This window comes from Pelodiscus sinensis, chromosome 27 (genome assembly GCF_049634645.1).
Source record: "Pelodiscus sinensis isolate JC-2024 chromosome 27, ASM4963464v1, whole genome shotgun sequence".
Classification (NCBI taxonomy): Eukaryota; Metazoa; Chordata; order Testudines; family Trionychidae; genus Pelodiscus; species Pelodiscus sinensis.
In genome coordinates, this window is record NC_134737.1 from 725,548 (window position 1) to 742,532 (window position 16,985).

At 47.5% G+C, this 16,985-nt stretch overlaps 1 protein-coding gene across 5 annotated transcripts in view; it reads left to right on the forward strand.

Annotated features, from left to right (window-relative positions):
- The window catches only part of DENND2C (DENN domain containing 2C), a 38,491-nt gene extending 21,973 nt beyond the window's left edge, over nt 1-16,518 (forward strand). For all 5 annotated transcript variants that reach the window (XM_075910395.1, XM_075910397.1, XM_075910398.1 and 2 more), the window contains exons 9-20: nt 354-541; nt 5,048-5,157; nt 5,702-5,771; nt 6,179-6,256; nt 7,510-7,650; nt 8,070-8,218; nt 8,788-8,965; nt 9,910-9,951; nt 12,346-12,451; nt 13,188-13,427; nt 14,369-14,455; nt 14,935-16,518. In XM_075910395.1, coding sequence (XP_075766510.1) covers nt 354-541; nt 5,048-5,157; nt 5,702-5,771; nt 6,179-6,256; nt 7,510-7,650; nt 8,070-8,218; nt 8,788-8,965; nt 9,910-9,951; nt 12,346-12,451; nt 13,188-13,427; nt 14,369-14,455; nt 14,935-14,966 — 1,421 coding nt within the window. In that variant the 3' untranslated portion in view covers nt 14,967-16,518. The remainder of the gene's footprint in view (nt 1-353; nt 542-5,047; nt 5,158-5,701; nt 5,772-6,178; nt 6,257-7,509; nt 7,651-8,069; nt 8,219-8,787; nt 8,966-9,909; nt 9,952-12,345; nt 12,452-13,187; nt 13,428-14,368; nt 14,456-14,934) is intronic.
- The last annotated feature ends 467 nt before the right edge of the window (nt 16,519-16,985 follow it).

Here is a 16,985-nt window from a genome sequence, read left to right on the forward strand (position 1 = left end):
AGCTAGGGGTTAGGGGGAGCCTCCGGGCTAAGAACCAGCCTATGGAGGTGTTGAAAGGGTTGGGCTGCTGATAAAATCCACTGACAAAGGGGCTGGGGATGTTATTGCCTTTGTGGGAGTTGTGTGCTTGTGGGAGCTGAGACTGGGGTGTCCTACTCTAGGCAGGAGGCACTAGGCTCTGTGATGGGACCTGAGGGCCATTTCCTGCTCTGCCACTTGCCTGCTGCGTGACCTTGGGTACGTCCCTTGACCTTTTCTCTTGTGCAGTGCAAACAATGAGGCGTATTGAGAGCCTCAGATGCTTAGTGTTACAGCCCCAGCCTCCTGTCACTGACCTGGTCCTTATTCCACAGGCCGCCACAAGCGCTTGCTGCAAGTGCAGGCAACCCACAAGAGAAACCCGCACTATCAGACGCTGGAGCGGGATCTGATCGAATTCCAGGAACAGCAGCTGTTTGAGCTCTTTGTGGTCGTGTCCCTAAAGAAGAGGCCATCTGAGACAACGTACACCCCGCAGGTCATACAGCAGTTCCCCAGCAAGGTGGGTCCCATGCAGCTGCCTCTAGCTGTACCGCTCCTATCAGCTTCACCTGTTGAATTATTTTTCCCTCCCTGCATTTCCCTCTTCCATGGCTCTGTGCAGATGAGCAGAGCCAGGGTGTGCAGCTAATTGCTTCTGGCTCTGCCAAACCCTCTGTACACACATCACCCATCCTCTCGCCTTGTCTCTATTTACCCCCGACAGCATCTAAGCTACATCATGTTAGCTAGGCAAGTTGTGTAGCTCAAATCGACATAGCTACCATGTAAGGTTGGTGGGGCTGCTCTCATGTTGATTTCAGTTACTCTTCTCGTGCTAGTGGGGTACCGTGTCCATCAAAGAATACTTAGAGGTGGATTTATTGGTCTAAGCTAGGATGTAAAGAGTTACTTGGGAAGCATCATCCTTACTAGATGAGCAGTTAACTAGCCTGGGCAGAAGCAGCCCCTGCCTATGGGATTCTGGTTAACAGCTTAAACGTAACATTTTGAACAGGATTTTACATCCCTAGTCTAAGCAGGCGTGATAAATTGACGGCCGGTGCATTGATTGCAGAATGGATTCCCAGTGTAGTAGATATGAGATCGGTCTAGTTTCCCTGATGGCTGCACTGCCCTACCTCACAGGAGTGTTATAAGGAAAGCACAACCATGCTGGAGGCTTCGGGCACTACGTTAATGGGAGTTGGATATACTTCTCCTGGGAAGGCTCAAGTTCTTCATTATTCTTACAGACTTGTCCACTTTTAATTTATAAATTCCCGTGATGGAGAATCCACCAACACAATCCTTGGTAAATTGTTCCAAGAGTTGATTACTCTCACCCAGGTAGGTATTTGCAGGCTGTGAACAAGTCACCTGTAACCTCTTTGCTAAGCTAAGTAGATGGTGCTCCTTCACCCTTTCATTGTAAGGCACTTTCCAATTTTTTCACCGTTTTCGTGGCTCTTCTCCAATTGATCAACATCCTTCTTAAGTCATGGGCACCAGCACTGGCCGCAGTATTTCAGCAGCAGTCACACCAGTGCCAAATAGAGCTGAGAGCACACCCCTAGAAGTTTATGCGAAATGTTCCTGTTTGACGTCCAAGGATCACATGGTGTTGCACTGACATCTCATGTTCAGCTGATGAACCACCCGAACTCCCAAATATTTCACTGCGTGCAGTCAGCCTGTGCTGCCCCCCAGCCTGTAAGCCTGGCCTGCTGCCTTTGCTCCCAGAGGTAGGACTTGACATCTGACCATATTAAAATGCATATTGCTTCCTAGTTTTGGGGGAAATGTCGGGTCCTGTGACACTCCCTGCTACGCACAGAGGGAGCAGCCTGACTGGGTCCTTGAACCGATGCTTGCTGAGCTTGTGCCAAGCCCTTGTTCCTTGCAGCAGTTATTAAACCTGTTCTGGCCTTTCACACGTGAAGGGGCAAAGCCACTGTGCAGAGCCCAGCGTGTCCAAGCAGCAGCTAACATGGGCCTATCCTCGGCTGCGCTAGAAACCGTCGCTTCCCCAGGTCACTTTGAGTTCAGTGCTGTGGTATGGTTGCAGCTGGGTTCGCATTGTGGCAGGCTGGATTCTGCTTCCCATGCATGGGGCTTGTGGAGACGCCTTCTCACAGAGTGCTCTGATCCTGATCCCGTGTCCTGGATGTGTCAGAACCGGGTGTTAATGGGAAAGTCCTTCCTAGAATCTGGGATTGTGGGTGGGATTGGCAGGGAGTGGAAGCGCATGGTAATATTTTGCTGTTGCAATTGCTTAGTGCTGAGAGACTCAAGCCCAAGAGAGGCTGAGTCTCCTCTGAAGTAATTGGAATGGGAAATGTTGCTGCTGAGCCCTTTTATGAAATGAGAACTGCTCTCCTCTCAGCGCCTATGCTAGCAGGACTGGGGGGGAGGTGTGTTCTTGCTCCTTGCAGAAGGTGCTCAGACACCACAGGGACCTTATAAAAGCTTGGGCTGATATACAACATCTGAAAACTGCTCAGTGTAGGGCCATGGTGGGAACTACGACGAGGCCTCCCTCTAGAGCCTACATTCTCTCTCGTCTCGCCAGGGCTAGTGCGGGGGCTCTCCGAAGCTGCCCTTAGCTATGTATGTAGGTCTGAGCAAGCAGAATGAGAGACTTGCTGTGGCTGATGGGTGTTTGTGGCTCTGTAGCTGCCTTAGTTGGCTGCAGTTTGGTTTGTGGCTTCATCTTGATTTTTGGGGGAAAAGTGAATGAAGCCCCATGGCATTCGGTCACTGTTTCCTATGCCACATGAGCTAGCACATCCCTCCCTGTCTGTGTAGCCACAGGAGCGGGACTGAGGTCAGCCCAGCTTTGGGTGTATGGCTACATTGCCTCTCCTCTCCTGCAAGCTGCCTCAGCTATGCACCACAAGTTACTGTGGGTTTTCCGTTTCCAGAAAAGAAACTTTCCCGGTTTCTGTAAGAAGAAAAAAGTTACGGTTGGGAATTAGCGCAGGGGGGCAGCTGTTTCACCCTAAGGGGTGGCTGGAAGGGCTGCAAGGCCTGTGGTACTGGGAGCCCTAAGAGCTCAGCATGCTGCTGAGAGGATTGTGGTTAAATGTACGGTGACTCTGGAACCCCCAAGGAACACTACCAGCTCCTGGGGGCAGTGTCCATGCAGCAGGGTGAAAGTGAACATAGGGCATGAACTCCCTGTATTGAAAGGCAGTGAAAAATGTGGCTTTTTGCCAGAGGTGTCCTCCCCCGTGACTGTCAGAGCATCTTCCTTCCCTGCTGCACCTCATCAGTGGATCGGTTCCAGTCTGCACCGAATGGAGCTTGGCCTGGTTTTGTAACGGTACTGACAGCACTAAGCAGTTTCTCAGTGTGTCTAACCTCGGCTTGATTGAGAATATTTTGGTGAATGATGGGGGATTTACACAGGGAGGGTCTTTCATACTGAGGAACTATCAGGCCAGTAATTATGGAGCACTGATTATACCGTAGGGGCTGTGATTACAGACTAGCCTGGCTCTAAATCTAGGCTTGCTCCCAAAAAATCCGCCTGTCCCCCGCTTGCATGAGCTGTATATCTGGGGCCAGCAAAATGTCCATGCAGTAGACATCTTCTGAAGACCAGCCCTTCCTAACTAGGGATGTTTCTGTGTAAACAACTAACCCTTTAACCAATAAGCAGATGCTTCTGTTAATAGTGTCCACTACACTCAGTGAAGTCTCCCTGAGAGCAGAGCTGGCAGGGGCTGGTGGCCCTACTCCTGGGGAGGTTTCACCGAGGGCTCTGCAGTGTAAAGCTTTATACTACAGACCCTGCAGTGTGGGTCACTGTCACCACTGTGATGTTGAGCAGTTACATGGTTACCCTATTACACCTTTAACATCCCTATTTCTAGCCTGTCCCATCTTGTGACACTAAGTGATGTGAGGTTCCCATCTGTGCAGTGTGGGGAAGTGAGACTCCCAAATATGACTTGTATGGGAGGGGCAGTCATGTTACTCTGCGTCTGCAAACAGGAGTCCTGTGGCACTTGAGAGACTAACAGATGTATTTGGGCAAAGACTCACTTCATCAGATACAAGGAGTAGAAATGACAGAGGCACAAATATGCTAGCACATGAAATATGACTTGTGTTCCTTGGGAAAGACCTTATGGCTTTCTCTGACGTCTCCCATAGCTGGTTGAATCCCTTAGTCCAAGTGCAGTTGTTCTTGAATGGTTCTGAAGGTGGCCGCCTGTTCTCGGGGGACTTGGGCTGGCTAGAGATAACTGATGTCAAAGAATTGGTGCCCTTCCCATCTCGTAATGATGCACAAAGCTTTGCTCTCTCCCTGTGGACAGACCGTAGGAGGGATAAACCCCCTTCCTGTGCAAGTTGGGATCTCGGCCTGTTACACGTACAGATATCTCGAGGAGAGATTGCTGCAGTGTCATGGCATCTCCTAATGGCAGGACTGAGCCAGGCAGACTCACCCTTCGGTGATCACTGGGGGAGCTCTGCAGCTTTATTCCATTCACAGCTCGTATTGCTGCCACTGATCCGCATTGCTGCCGTTGTGTAATGCCTGTGGAGCTTAGTGCAGGAGCCTCCATAGCTTGAGCTAGAAAGCCAGCTTTCCAGTTGAAGGTGGGAAAGGCCATTGAGCTAAAGCCACAGCTTAACCGGTCAGGCACAAGATGTAGCAAAAGTCTGTGTGGTTGGAAATGTGGGACCAGGAATTCACTTCGCTCTTTGGAGAGCTGAGCATCAAACCGTGTCCTAGTGATAGAGAAGTAGGTACTGGACCTGTAAGACCTGGCCTGAATCTGCTGAGGCTGGACCGGTGGCTGTGTGCTTTGAGCTGCATAGAGCAACATGAGAGGAAGCTGGGAATCGGGAATAGGCAGAGAATATTCTCCTGGTCCTGACATCCGACTTGTGTGGGTTGATGCCCACAAGCCCCTACCGCAGGGTGGAAACTCATCCTATTCCAGTGAACGCTGCCGCCGTTGTTCTCTGATCTTGGGGGAGTGGCCCTGTATAACTGGGGTGTTACTTTTTGCAGCCCGAGCAACCCATCAAGCAGTCCAAGGATACCGAGGAGAGGTTAAAGGTCATCCCCAAGTTCTGCTTCCCAGATCCTAAAGCCTGGCTTCCAACAGCAGAGCTCAAAAGGTAAAGCTTAGTATTGTGAGTAAGCACTGCTCGCTGGGCTCCCACTGGAATAAGTGAGAGATGGGCGAGGGCTGGGTGCGACGGCATCTGCCAGGTGGCTGTGCCTGGAAATGGAAGATACAGGCCAAAGTAGGAGAACTCCCTGGAGGTTTTGATCCCAGAATAAGAATGCTAGGGGTGCACAGGCCGCAGGGCCATCTCTACTCATCCTCATTCCCGCTACTTCCAGCGGAACCTCTATCTCGTGTGGCACCTGCAGCACTCTCCCAGAGTTAGATCCTGCTGCAGTGGCAGCTGCTGCTGGTGATTGGCAGAGCGGAGAAGCTTGGAGACAGCAGACTGATGAGTTTTCTGCAGCCTGTGGGCACCTCAGTCCCCTGTGTGTGGGAGGGAGGGAGTCTGCAGCAGGGAGCATCCCTCTGGGTCTCCCACAGTGAGCTTAAAGGGCTGCAGACGGGATGCAGTGTGTTGAATTTGCCTCCCCTTAGTCCTGCTCCCCCAGTCTGTGAATTGCATGATGAGCAACTCTGCTTGGTCTCCCCAGTGAAACCTTTTCCTTTGTGCTGACGGGTGAGGATGGCAGCCGCTGGTTCGGTTACTGCAAGAAGCTCTTGGTAAGTGGCTGCTTGTGAGCTCTACGGCCAGTGGGAGGGTTGGCAGTAATGGGGGTGGAGAGCTTTGCAGTCCAGCTAGGACCAGGATCAGCATCCGCAACAGCTGGTTGGCCAGGTGGGGGCTGCCTTTCTCTTAATGCTGTTTCTGGATTTACCAGCCCTCTTAGACAGAGGGTAGAGCAGCAGTGAAAGGTGCATGGTGCTGCCCATGCCTCCTGGAACACAATGCCTAGAAGGGATGGGGCGTGAGTGGGCTAGATGCTGTTCCTGAGGCTCATTACTCTGAGTCTGAGCGCACAGAGCTGGGTAGCAGGAAGCACTCGGCGTATGGGCTGAGTCCTGTGGGAGATGACATGGCCATTTGCTGTGCTCCGGGTGCAACTCTCTCCGTTCCCCTTGCCTTGTAGCCAGAAGGGAAAGGGAAGCGGCTTCCAGAGGTGTACTGCATGGTGAGCCGCCTGGGCTGCTTCAACCTCTTCTCCAAGGTGAGTGAGCAGCCCAGCCCAGCCCAGCCCACAACCTGGCGCGTCCCCACTGCCGGCCAGTCCACAGGGCAGGTCCTGGCCTCTCTTCCCATACTCAACATGGTGGCAGAAGGGGCCCAGTAGCCTGCTCTGCTCTGCTCTGCTACTGTCTCCCAGCCCGCTGTGCTCTGCTTCACCGCGGCAGCCTGTGAGTGCAAGAGGGGGGCGAACCTCTGCTGCCCTGCGCAGGCCTCCTGGTAAGCCCCTGGCTCCTGCTGCTCGGGGGAAGTGGCTTTGGGCAGGGGGTGGAGGTGGGGCAGGAAGGAGCATTGGAGGAGCTTGGGGAAGGAGTGGAGCAGAGGCGGGGCAGTGGGTGGGCTGCTGCCGGAGGGTTGCTGTGGGCCTTGGAGCACTGGGGGAGGGTTGCCTCAGGCCACTACCCCCAGTGGTCCTGGTCGGACCTGTGCATCCCAAGATGCCTTTCTGGCAGTCTGAGAGCTGTAGGAAATAGCTGAGCTACTGCCATACAGCCTGTAATTGCACTGCTGCATTGCACCGACCATAGTAAGTAACCCATGGCAGTTTGGTTCCCTGCGGCGTGTTATCTCCGGCTTTGAGGCTAGCACTTGGGAGACCATTCCACAGCCAAATCTGCCGCGCACTCAGGAAAGAGTTCCTGATGCCAAACTTAGTGCCTCGTTTCTCACATCCACTCATTCCTAGTTACATGCCCAGGGGTTGTGCAAGTATCTGTTAGTCTCTGTGGCAGTGATTCTGTTGGAAAGACTTCACAGCTCTAGCTAACCGTCTGCGGCCCCTGTCCGCTTGTCTGTGCGGACTCGGAGATTCTGAAAGGGGGGGGAAAGGGATGCCTCGGAACTGAAGCCTGTGGGAGCTCAAGGTGATGGACACTGCTGGAAATCAACCCATTCCATTCCAACAGCAGTTTTATACCTGAAGTGGGGAGTCGCTCCTATGATGGGACTTCTCAGCAATGTAATGAGACTTACCGACTACTCGGGGGCCCACAGAGTAGGTCTTTGCTTCTGTTAATGGTGTCAGCAGCTGATTTTTGACAGTCCACTGTCCGCTTGCCTTTTGGTGTTCTTATGCCGCACATCTGTGCAGGCGCCCTCCCGACAGTGGGAGTCAAGACATCAGTCTGGTTGAGAGCCCTGATTACTGAAGATGCTGTTTGTGGTCCTGTGTCTAGGGAGCTGGGACACCCCTAGTTCTGTCTTGTGCTGCAATGACTGGAGATGATTTTCCTGCAGATTCTGGATGAGGTCGAGAAGAGGCGAGAGATGTCCCCAGCCTTGGTGCATCCGTTCATGCGCAGTGTCATGGAGGCCCCTTTCCCGGCTCCCGGACGCACGATCACTGTGAAGAGCTTCCTGCCAGGAGCAGGAAATGAGGTAACTGTGAAACCAGGACTTGGCTGCAGATGTGGGTTACTGTCTGTATAAGGTGACAGCATATGCCTGGCATAGGGGTGCTTGACCAGTTTGCTGTAGTGCAGTGCTGGCTGTAGATTTTAGTGAGGATTGTTTCTTAGTCTTCACACAGGCACTTTGGCTGCCAAGAACATAAGTTACAATAGAAATGACTCCAGAGAGAGGGGGAGAGACAGACAGAAAGAGAAGGGGTGAGCTCAATTCCTTGTGCTGTTCTCCCAGGGAAATGGGGGGGCAGAGCATTTAGTGCTTGTGAACTTTTGCATTCCACTGTTTGTAGAACATCCATCGTTAGTTTCACAGATTTCCAGATCCCCAGGTCTGTCTGTTGAAATCTTGCTGTGCATCTCTGACTCCCTGCCTCTCTGCTCTGCTTTCAGGTTATTGAACTCTGCCGTCCCTTGGATTCCCGGCTGGAGCACGTGGATTTCGAGTGCTTGTTTAAGTGCCTTAGTGTCTGCCATCTGATCCGGGTGTGTGCCTCTCTCCTGCTGGAAAGGAGGGTGATCTTCGTTGCGGACAATCTGAGGTGAAGAATGAGTCACGTGCATCTTGCTTTAAGATGTTTCATGTTTCCTTCTGCTTCTAGGCCTCTTTTTCCTGAGCAAGTTAATGTTTTGTAATTCTCTGAAACAGTTGCCTTTTAAGAGCTGCCTGAGGCCCTGTGTATGCTAAGAGCTTGAGTGCTCAAGTTGTCCAAAGCTCTAGGCATGTGGATGCAGGATCTTCCGGCTGCCCAGGACCCCAGGCATATGGACAGTCAGACATGACTGCATATTTAAATTCTGCACGTGAGAATTTAAACTGAGTTGTAACAGCAAACCTGTTAAAAAAAAGGGTCAGAAATTGTCTAAATGGTGCACTGCAAAAGGAGACGAGAACATTTATCATGTGACTGAAGACACTTTGTCAGCTGTGTACTATTCCCATCTCCCTATGAAGAACAGGACACAAATTGAGACGTTGGGCTCCGTCTCAGTCCTGGTGTGTGTGAATTGTGTTCCCTGCATACTGGGTACTTGTCATTTAACTCTGTGGCTAGGATCTGACTGTTTAATTTGCATTTGAATTCATTATGTGGTTTTTCTCTCCCTCTAGCACCTTGTCTAAATGTGGCCATGCTGTGGTTGCAACACTTTACCCCTTCACCTGGCAACACACCTACATTCCTGTTCTCCCAGCATCCATGATTGATATTGTCTGTTCTCCCACCCCATTCCTTATTGGCATTCTTTCCTGCTCCTTACCACAGCTCCAGGACCTGCCCATAGAAGAGGTGAGTCTTGGGGACGGGGATGTTGGAAGAAATGCAAGGTACTGTCCAGATGCCGTTGGCCTGCCAGTCATGGGCAGGAGGGGTCAGTTAGCAGCACTGGTGGGTAGGGACTAGGGAAGGAGAAGCTGTAGACCTAGGCCAGAGTAAAGATCAATTCTGACTTGATGCTTTTTACCTGACATATGAACAGCTGTTTAGGGTTAGAATGTGCATGTAACACGTTTTAGTGGATTAGAACTAGTTAGTGTTTTTTGTTGATTTGAATTTAGTAACTTTGATCTGACTGTTTCCACTTGCAACCACTTAAATCCTACTTTTTATACTTTTATTATCAAGCCCAGTGTAAATAATTGTCATTTGGGGAAGGAGAGCAACTGCTGTGCATCTCTCTAATACAGAGGGCAGACCTCATGAGCTTCCTCTGTGTAAAACTTTTACACAGAATAAGATGGATTTATTTGGGGTTTTGGCCTCTCTGGGAGGATTGGTTTGAGTACTGAGCTCACATAATTGAGTCCTTCTGGAGCTGAACTGGCCCAGTGTCTGTGTTGCTCTGCAAGGGGATGGTTACCCCAACTCTGTACCTTGGCTGGGGAAGACCAGAATTTCAGGCCCCCAGAGAGCAGGAAGGTGGGCATCAGTGGCATGATCATCACACCAGCTGACAACCCCAAGTGGAATTCTGTGACATCCTGTCAGTGTGGTCCAGAAGCTTGGCACAAGTTCTGCAATACAGACTAAACATACATCTTAATAACCCAAAACACAAAGGTGATACAAACATAGCTGATTATTATCTTTGGCAGATAACAGTTTTGCAGATATCTCATTACTATTCTAATATTCAAAATACCCTAAAATGTCCCCCCCCTCCCAAATTCCATAGAGCAGCAAAGTTGGGCTCAGCATAATAATGGTTAATATAGCTGTTCATCTTTCCCTAGGTACTGATTGTTGACCTTTGTGCTGACAAGTTTCTGCAACAGGTAAGTGAAAAGACCTTCCTGATGATATATGGTTGTGGCATCATATAGGGCATCACAGGATCAGTATGTGCAGAACCCCCAAGTACCAGCCCAAACAGACATAGATCTGCAGGGCTCCAAGGATAGGTGTCTCCCTTCTGACCAGGGTTGTAAAATCCTGTTTAACAGGTTAACCCCTTAAAGGGGGTGCAGGCGGGGGGCTGCTCCAGACCTGCTGAACTGGAGCAGTCCCCCAGCCTGCCAAGGCTAGGCTGGAGTGGCCCTCCACTGCAGGCAGGGGCTGCTCTAGCCTTGCCTTGTCAGCTGTGGGCTCCACTTGGGGCTGGAGCAGCTCCCTACCTGGGTTTTGGCTGCTTCTGCTCTGGGCATTTGTTCACGATAAGATTTCTGTCCAGTCAAATTATTTCCTAGGTTTGGTGGTTTTGGTTTACATTTCCAGAAAGCATTCCTATTCAACTTACTCATAAATGATCTAGAGAAAAGGGTAAACAGTGAGGTGGCAAAATTTGCAGATAATACTAAACCATTCAAGAGAGTTGAGACCAAAGCAGACTCTGAAGAGCTTCAAAAAGATCTCACCAAATTAAGTGATTGGGCAACAAAATGGCAAATGAAATTTTATGTTGATAAAGTAATGCACATGGGAAAAATAATCGCAACTATACATACAATATGATGGGGGCTAATTTAGCTACAACTACTCAAGAACAAGATCTGAGTCATTGTGGATAGTCTTCTGAAAACATCCACTCAGTGTGTAGCAACAGTCAAAAAAGCAAACAATGTTAGGAATCATTAAAAGAGAGAAAATATCATCTTGCCTCCATATAAAACCATGGTACGCCCACATCTTGAATACTGCGTACAGATGTGGTCACCTCATCTCAAAAAAGATATATTGGCATGGGAACAGGTTCAGAAAAGGGCAACAAATGATGTGGGGTTTGGAACATGTCCCATATGAAGAGAGATTAAAAAGACTGGGATTTTTTGGCTTAGAAAAGAGGAGACTAAGGGGGGGACGGGACAGGATAGAGGTCTATAAAATGACTAGTGTGGAAAAAGTGAATAAGGAGAAGTTATTTACTTGTTCCCACAATATAAGAACTAGGGGTCACCAAATGAAATTAGTAGGCAGCATGTTTAAAACAAACACAAGGATGTTTTTCTTCACTCAGCGCACAGTCAACCTGTGGAACTCCTTGCCAGAGGATGCGGTGAAGGCTAGGACTTAAACAGGGTTCAAAAAAGAGCTAGATAGCCATTGATGGACCAAACCTCCATGAATCGATTAGCCATGGTGGGTAGGAATGGTGGCTCCAGCCTTTGTTTGACTGAAAATGGGTGACAGGAGAGTAATCACATGAGGATTACCTGTTGTGTTCCCTCCCTCTGGGGCATCTGGTATTGGCTATTGTCAGACAGGATACTGGGCTAGATGGACCTTTGGTCTGACCCAGTATAGCCGTTCTTATAAAGAAACACTACTGCTCACTTAGGATGCTAGTCTCAAATATTCTGTATTGTTTGAAAAATTGAGATCCTCTAATGAGTGGCTGTATATAGAATACATGTTTGAGTATTGTTTAGCATGTGTAACAATTCCCTAGTTGGGACTACTGATCATAGTGCATTCTCTGAGCTGTTAATTTTAGAACATTGGATGATTTAATATTCCACTGATTATAGTTCCTTTTCAAATATCACTTCACTAGCATTTCATGCTTTAGCATCATACAAATTTATCTTAGTGTTTTGACATTCCAGGAGACAACTGTGTGTTATCCCCAATAGAAGGGGAAAATGAAGCAGAGAGGTTTAAGTGACTTTCTTGATCTCAATATTGCCCATTTTTTCTTTAAGTTAGTCCTACAGTGACTATAAATGTCCTCACTGAAGCAATTTGGTTTTTGTTTTGGTCCTGGCCTTATTGCCTCTCTTCCCATTTGAGAATTCTGTCTCACTTTTCTACTTTGCATTGCAGCCAGCACATGGAGTCTGGTAGACACAGGTATTAATAAATGCCTCACTAAGACTGACCTTGCAATTTGCTGTTTCTCCCCAATTTTGTTTGTTGGGTATGTTCAGAGTCTGAATCTGCATACTGGATGTATCAGATGTGAAAGTATGGTTTTGTATTGCATATTTGTAATATGTAATTTGAATGTAGCGTCTGTAAATATCTGGTTTAAATGTTTTTGTCCTCTTTGCATTGCTATGGCCACAAGGTGCACGTTCTCTGCCATCAGTACACCTAGGCACCGTGCCATAGAGTAACTCTGATCTCACTGGAACTAGCATGCACCCAGCATCCCTTTCTCTGTTCGACATGGACTGTTGATATTGATGTAAGATGCAATACACATTCCATGCAAGCCATCTCTGTTTGTTTAGGTATCAGACGAGGATGAGATCCTACCTCATAAACTCCAGGCTGCACTTGTACAGATTTTGGAGGAACGAAATGAAATTTTATCCCAGGAGCAGGTGTACACACAAGGTGATTGTATCAAAGTGTTTGCACTATATGGAAGCCTGAGAGATTTGCTCTGGTCAACACAAAAACACATGTAGATGGTGGAAAGTGACTGGTGCCATATATTAGCAAGCTATTTCCATGTGACTCACTGAGAGAAGCTTTACTATTTGAGTGGGTTATAGAAAAAGGCAGAATGAGAAATGCAATGCCCTAATTTTGCCCGATCCACATGAGACAGAGGTTCTCTTAGCAGTATATTTGAGTTTGTGTAATCCTTTTAATCAATGCACATTTAATCAATCCTCTTCGTTAATTAGAAATTAGAATTTCTGTACTTCAGTGTAGTATGACATGTGCTGAATTGGAGTTTTATACAATAGCTTTTAAACTTGCTCATCTCAAAAGCACTTTACAAAATAATGAATCATTCCAGGAAAGTACATCTGCAGGTCTGTACTAAGCAATCATTCACATTAAGTTAAAATACCAATTTTGCAATTTCTATTTACCACCATCACACAATACTGGAATGAAGATACTACATCTATTGGATCTTTCCCTTGCCAGTGTGGTCTATTAGCTATCAATATGGGAAGATTAGTCCGCATACTGTACAATATGAAACTCTGTTGTTCAGTCTGAGCCACCCAGTCCTATTCAGCCAGGACTTTTTGGAGAAGCAAAGGCGATACTCTCCCAGAAGTATCACACTCTGACTACTGCAATGTGAAATAGACTTTTGTCCTTTCCCTGGTAGGTGATGTAACTTTGAACTCCCTGGTCTCTGAAGCTTTTGTACAGTTCTTTGTGGAGATTGTAGGACATTACTCCTTGCACATGAATGTCACAGAGAAAGGAGAGCGGGTGTTCCAGCGAGAGCCATTTCGAAAGTCACACACCTCCCGTAATGTGCGCCATTTCCTAGACCTGTTCATGGAAACACAGATGTTTGCAGGATTCATACAGGACCGGGAACTCCGTAAGAGTGGGGTCAAAGGTGAGACCTGCTATTCCAGCTGCTTCATCTTACTTTTGTGGTACAGAAGTCAACTTTGTCTACAATGTGATATATTCATTTCTAAGTGACCTCAAAAGGATCCACCTAAGGTTTTAAAATAATATTGAAGCTGGTTCAGAAGAGACCAAGGGACCCTAATCATAGTAAGAATCCAGGAACTGCTCTATGCATGCCATGGCATTTTGGCCTATATAATGCAGGACTTACTGGGGTCTGAAAGGTGCTGGTACCTTTTATCCCTTTGCATTTTCCAAAAGAAATTATCTTCACTAAACCAACTTTTCTCAAATGGAAAGCAGAAACTCCTTTAGGGTTTGATCCTGTAGCTCAGGGCTACTCAACTTTGGAAGCCCTGGGGGCCGCAATGATACTTACAGCACGTCACGAGGGCTGCAACTTAAGTGTGGTTGCATATACATCCAAATATATATGCAAATTTATGTAAATAGCTTTTCACACTGACCATGTATGTATACAAAGATGAAGGCAAGACTACACAACATGCAGGCCCCATTTAAGTCAGTTCTATTGACATGCGTTTTAGTAGTTACATTCCTGGACTGTCATTGTTCATTAAAAGTGCTGTCATATGGGTGGAAATCGGGTTGATATTGCATTTTATTAATATCAACAGAAGACTATTATATTGACTATTTTGTGTTTTGGCTCCCACCTGTGTTGAGCCCCGTGTAAACCCAAACCGCACAATGGGCCACAAACAAACAGGCTGCAGGCCACATGCAGCCCATGGATTGTATGTTGAGTAGCCCTGCTGTAGCTCTTAAGTACATTACATTAGCAAGAGTATGTGCCAGCCTCATGGGAGCTCTAATAAATTATGCTTTTTGTTATCAATGGTGTGGCTTGTTCCATTTCTTTGCATATTGCAGCTCAGGTGGCTAAACGATTTTCTTCCTTAGGCCTGTTTGAGGTCCGTGCCTTGGGGTATTTGGAGACTATTCCAGAGACAGAACCAAGCGGGATGAACAAAATTCTTCGCAGTCTGGGTAAATGTTTGGTTTTGCCGTTGGTCGGGTCAGTTGTTGAGCCTGTGTATAAAAGTGTCCACTGAACAAGGTGGAGTTTAGCCAGAAGGGGGAAGCACATTTTCTACCTTGCATAGTCATATTTACTTTTCTTGGGTGCTGTTAATACCCCAGAATATTCAAAATGAGCTGCAATTCATTTATTTACAATTCTACCCCGTGCCAGTAATGGTACTTCTCAATATGCATATTGAGAAGTCTTTGGCTAAAACAAATGGTGGTAGCGCTGTCCCTGAAGACATAAAATAGGGCTAGATGAAGATTTTGGGAACAATCTTGCATTGGCTGAGAATGAATTGAAGAGCCTTAATTAATTTCCATCACAAACTGTTTTGTTGGTCAAAATGGCTTGTCTTTGAAACAAGAGATATTATTCAATTAACTTCTTTGATTCTGGAGTCTAATTAGTGTTCTAATTAGATGTTTCCTTTTCTTGGTAGGAAGCAAAATGAAATTTCTTCACAGAAAGTGAAAACAGGTGCTGAAACACTGATGAAGAGGAGTTTTGCATACAAATGCTGCTGTCCAAATTGTCAGACCTACTCACTGAGATACAGCTCAGTCCATGGAAAGCTCAAATAGTGGGAGAAAATGGAAAAGAAGTACAATCCATCCTATACCTGCTTTCACTGGAGCATTGCAGAGGCAAACTGGAAATGGATGCAGATGAAGAACTTCATGCTGGAGATGCTTAACACATTCTCCTCATCAATGGGGAATTTAAAAGGGGAGCTTTTTCGTTGTGAAACTTCAGACTCCATATTTTTGCTGCTTGGCTTGATGAGCCATTTTTTAGGAAAACTTTTCTGTTTGGTTAAATCCAAATCAGCATTTAAGGAAGAAACTAATGTGATCCTACAATGGGTCTGTGGGCCATGCTGGATCCAAGCAACAGGCTGTGCAAATTCTGGCACTAAGAACCTGTTCAAGGAGTTGCTTCAGAAGCTGAAAAGACTGCTCTGGCTTGCCTTATGCCCTCTCTCCTTGGAGTGCACTTTCATACACATGGTATATGGTTTTGATAGCATGGAGCCATGTTCTTGGCTGATCTGAGATCAGAAATAGCTTTTCATTTAGTGTAAACAAAGTTCCAGTTTATCACAAAGCTTTACATTTTTTAAACCAAATGGAAATGTCAGCTTATTTTCTAACTTGTCCTATATTCTGATTTTACAGTGCCCAGAGCACCTCGCCCTTTATGCTGACATATGGAACAGGCTTATCCTTTACCTTATCACATACACTTACCTGCTGTAAATTTGGGCTGGGTGACTTCCACAAATTAGAACTGTAATTCTCTTGGGATAAAATGGCATCGTCACAGAGGGAGCCACATTCATTCTTTAAATTTTGGTATTAAAAGCAATTAATTTAATGTTGAATTACTGCAAATGAGAGGACAGTATCTCAAGGATGCATATTGCTGCAGGTGCTGAGCCAGATTTTCAGAAGGATATAAAAATCCTTTTTTCCTTAAGTGCCTTGGTACAGCAAGAAAGTTAAGTTGGATAAGATACCAAAACGCAGCTATTCTAGTTCTTTGCTGTTGAAAAATGTAGATTCCTCAGCATTCAGTGTTGGGGAAGAATAACGTTAGTAGGTTATGGCAATTGAGTCCTGTGATGGTTTGAAAATAGTTAATACCTGCCTGGGTTTGTATAATAGATTAATGCCAGTTATTTATTCAAATCTATTGATGTTCCTTTATTGTAGTTAGTGAATTACTTAAACAAGTCTGTTGGCCTGACAGTGCAGCTGGAGGCTGGTTTCTGATAGCACTTTCTCATAAACAGTTGTTTACGTGGCACTGATGGACTCTGACTGAATCCTGTGTAATGACAATGACTGCTGTAGTGAAATGAAAAGTCTTCTTAGTGCTCCAACCTAACGTAGCACGTACTAGTTGTATACAGTGTTGACATACAGAATTCATACATGAGTTTGAAAAGTCCCCAGTGGAGCTCAGTTCCTTGTATAGAACAACACTTGGAAGGGGCTTATATTCCCAATAGCAGTTTGTCCATGTCTACAGGGGTATGATTTTGCGTAAATACTTTTAAGAGTTTTTGTGTTCAAGTATTTGCGTAAGAGTGTTTGCAGGTGCCTGTGCCGTGGTGCACGAGGTGTCCACGCCAGTGCAGACGCTCTCTTGTGCAAGAACGCTCTGATGGCCATTTCAGCCCCTGGGCTTTCTTGTGTAAGATACTCCTGGTGCCTGTGCCCCCTGGGGCAGCCGGGCTTCTCCAGGAGCGGGCGGCGCATGGCTCCGGCGCACGAGGCCCTGATTCCTGAGCCCATGGCTGCTCTGGCCCAGGAGGTCCCGCCCGGAGCGGCCGCCCAGCCCCTGCCCCGCGCTCTGGCTGAAGGGGGCGCAGGCCCCTCAACGTCTCCCGGGAGCGGCGGGGCGCGGGACCCCGAACCCGGGGGGGGGGGGGGGGGGGGCTGACGCGGGCTTGGCGCCCCCCGCTCTGCCTCGGGCGGGACCGGCCCC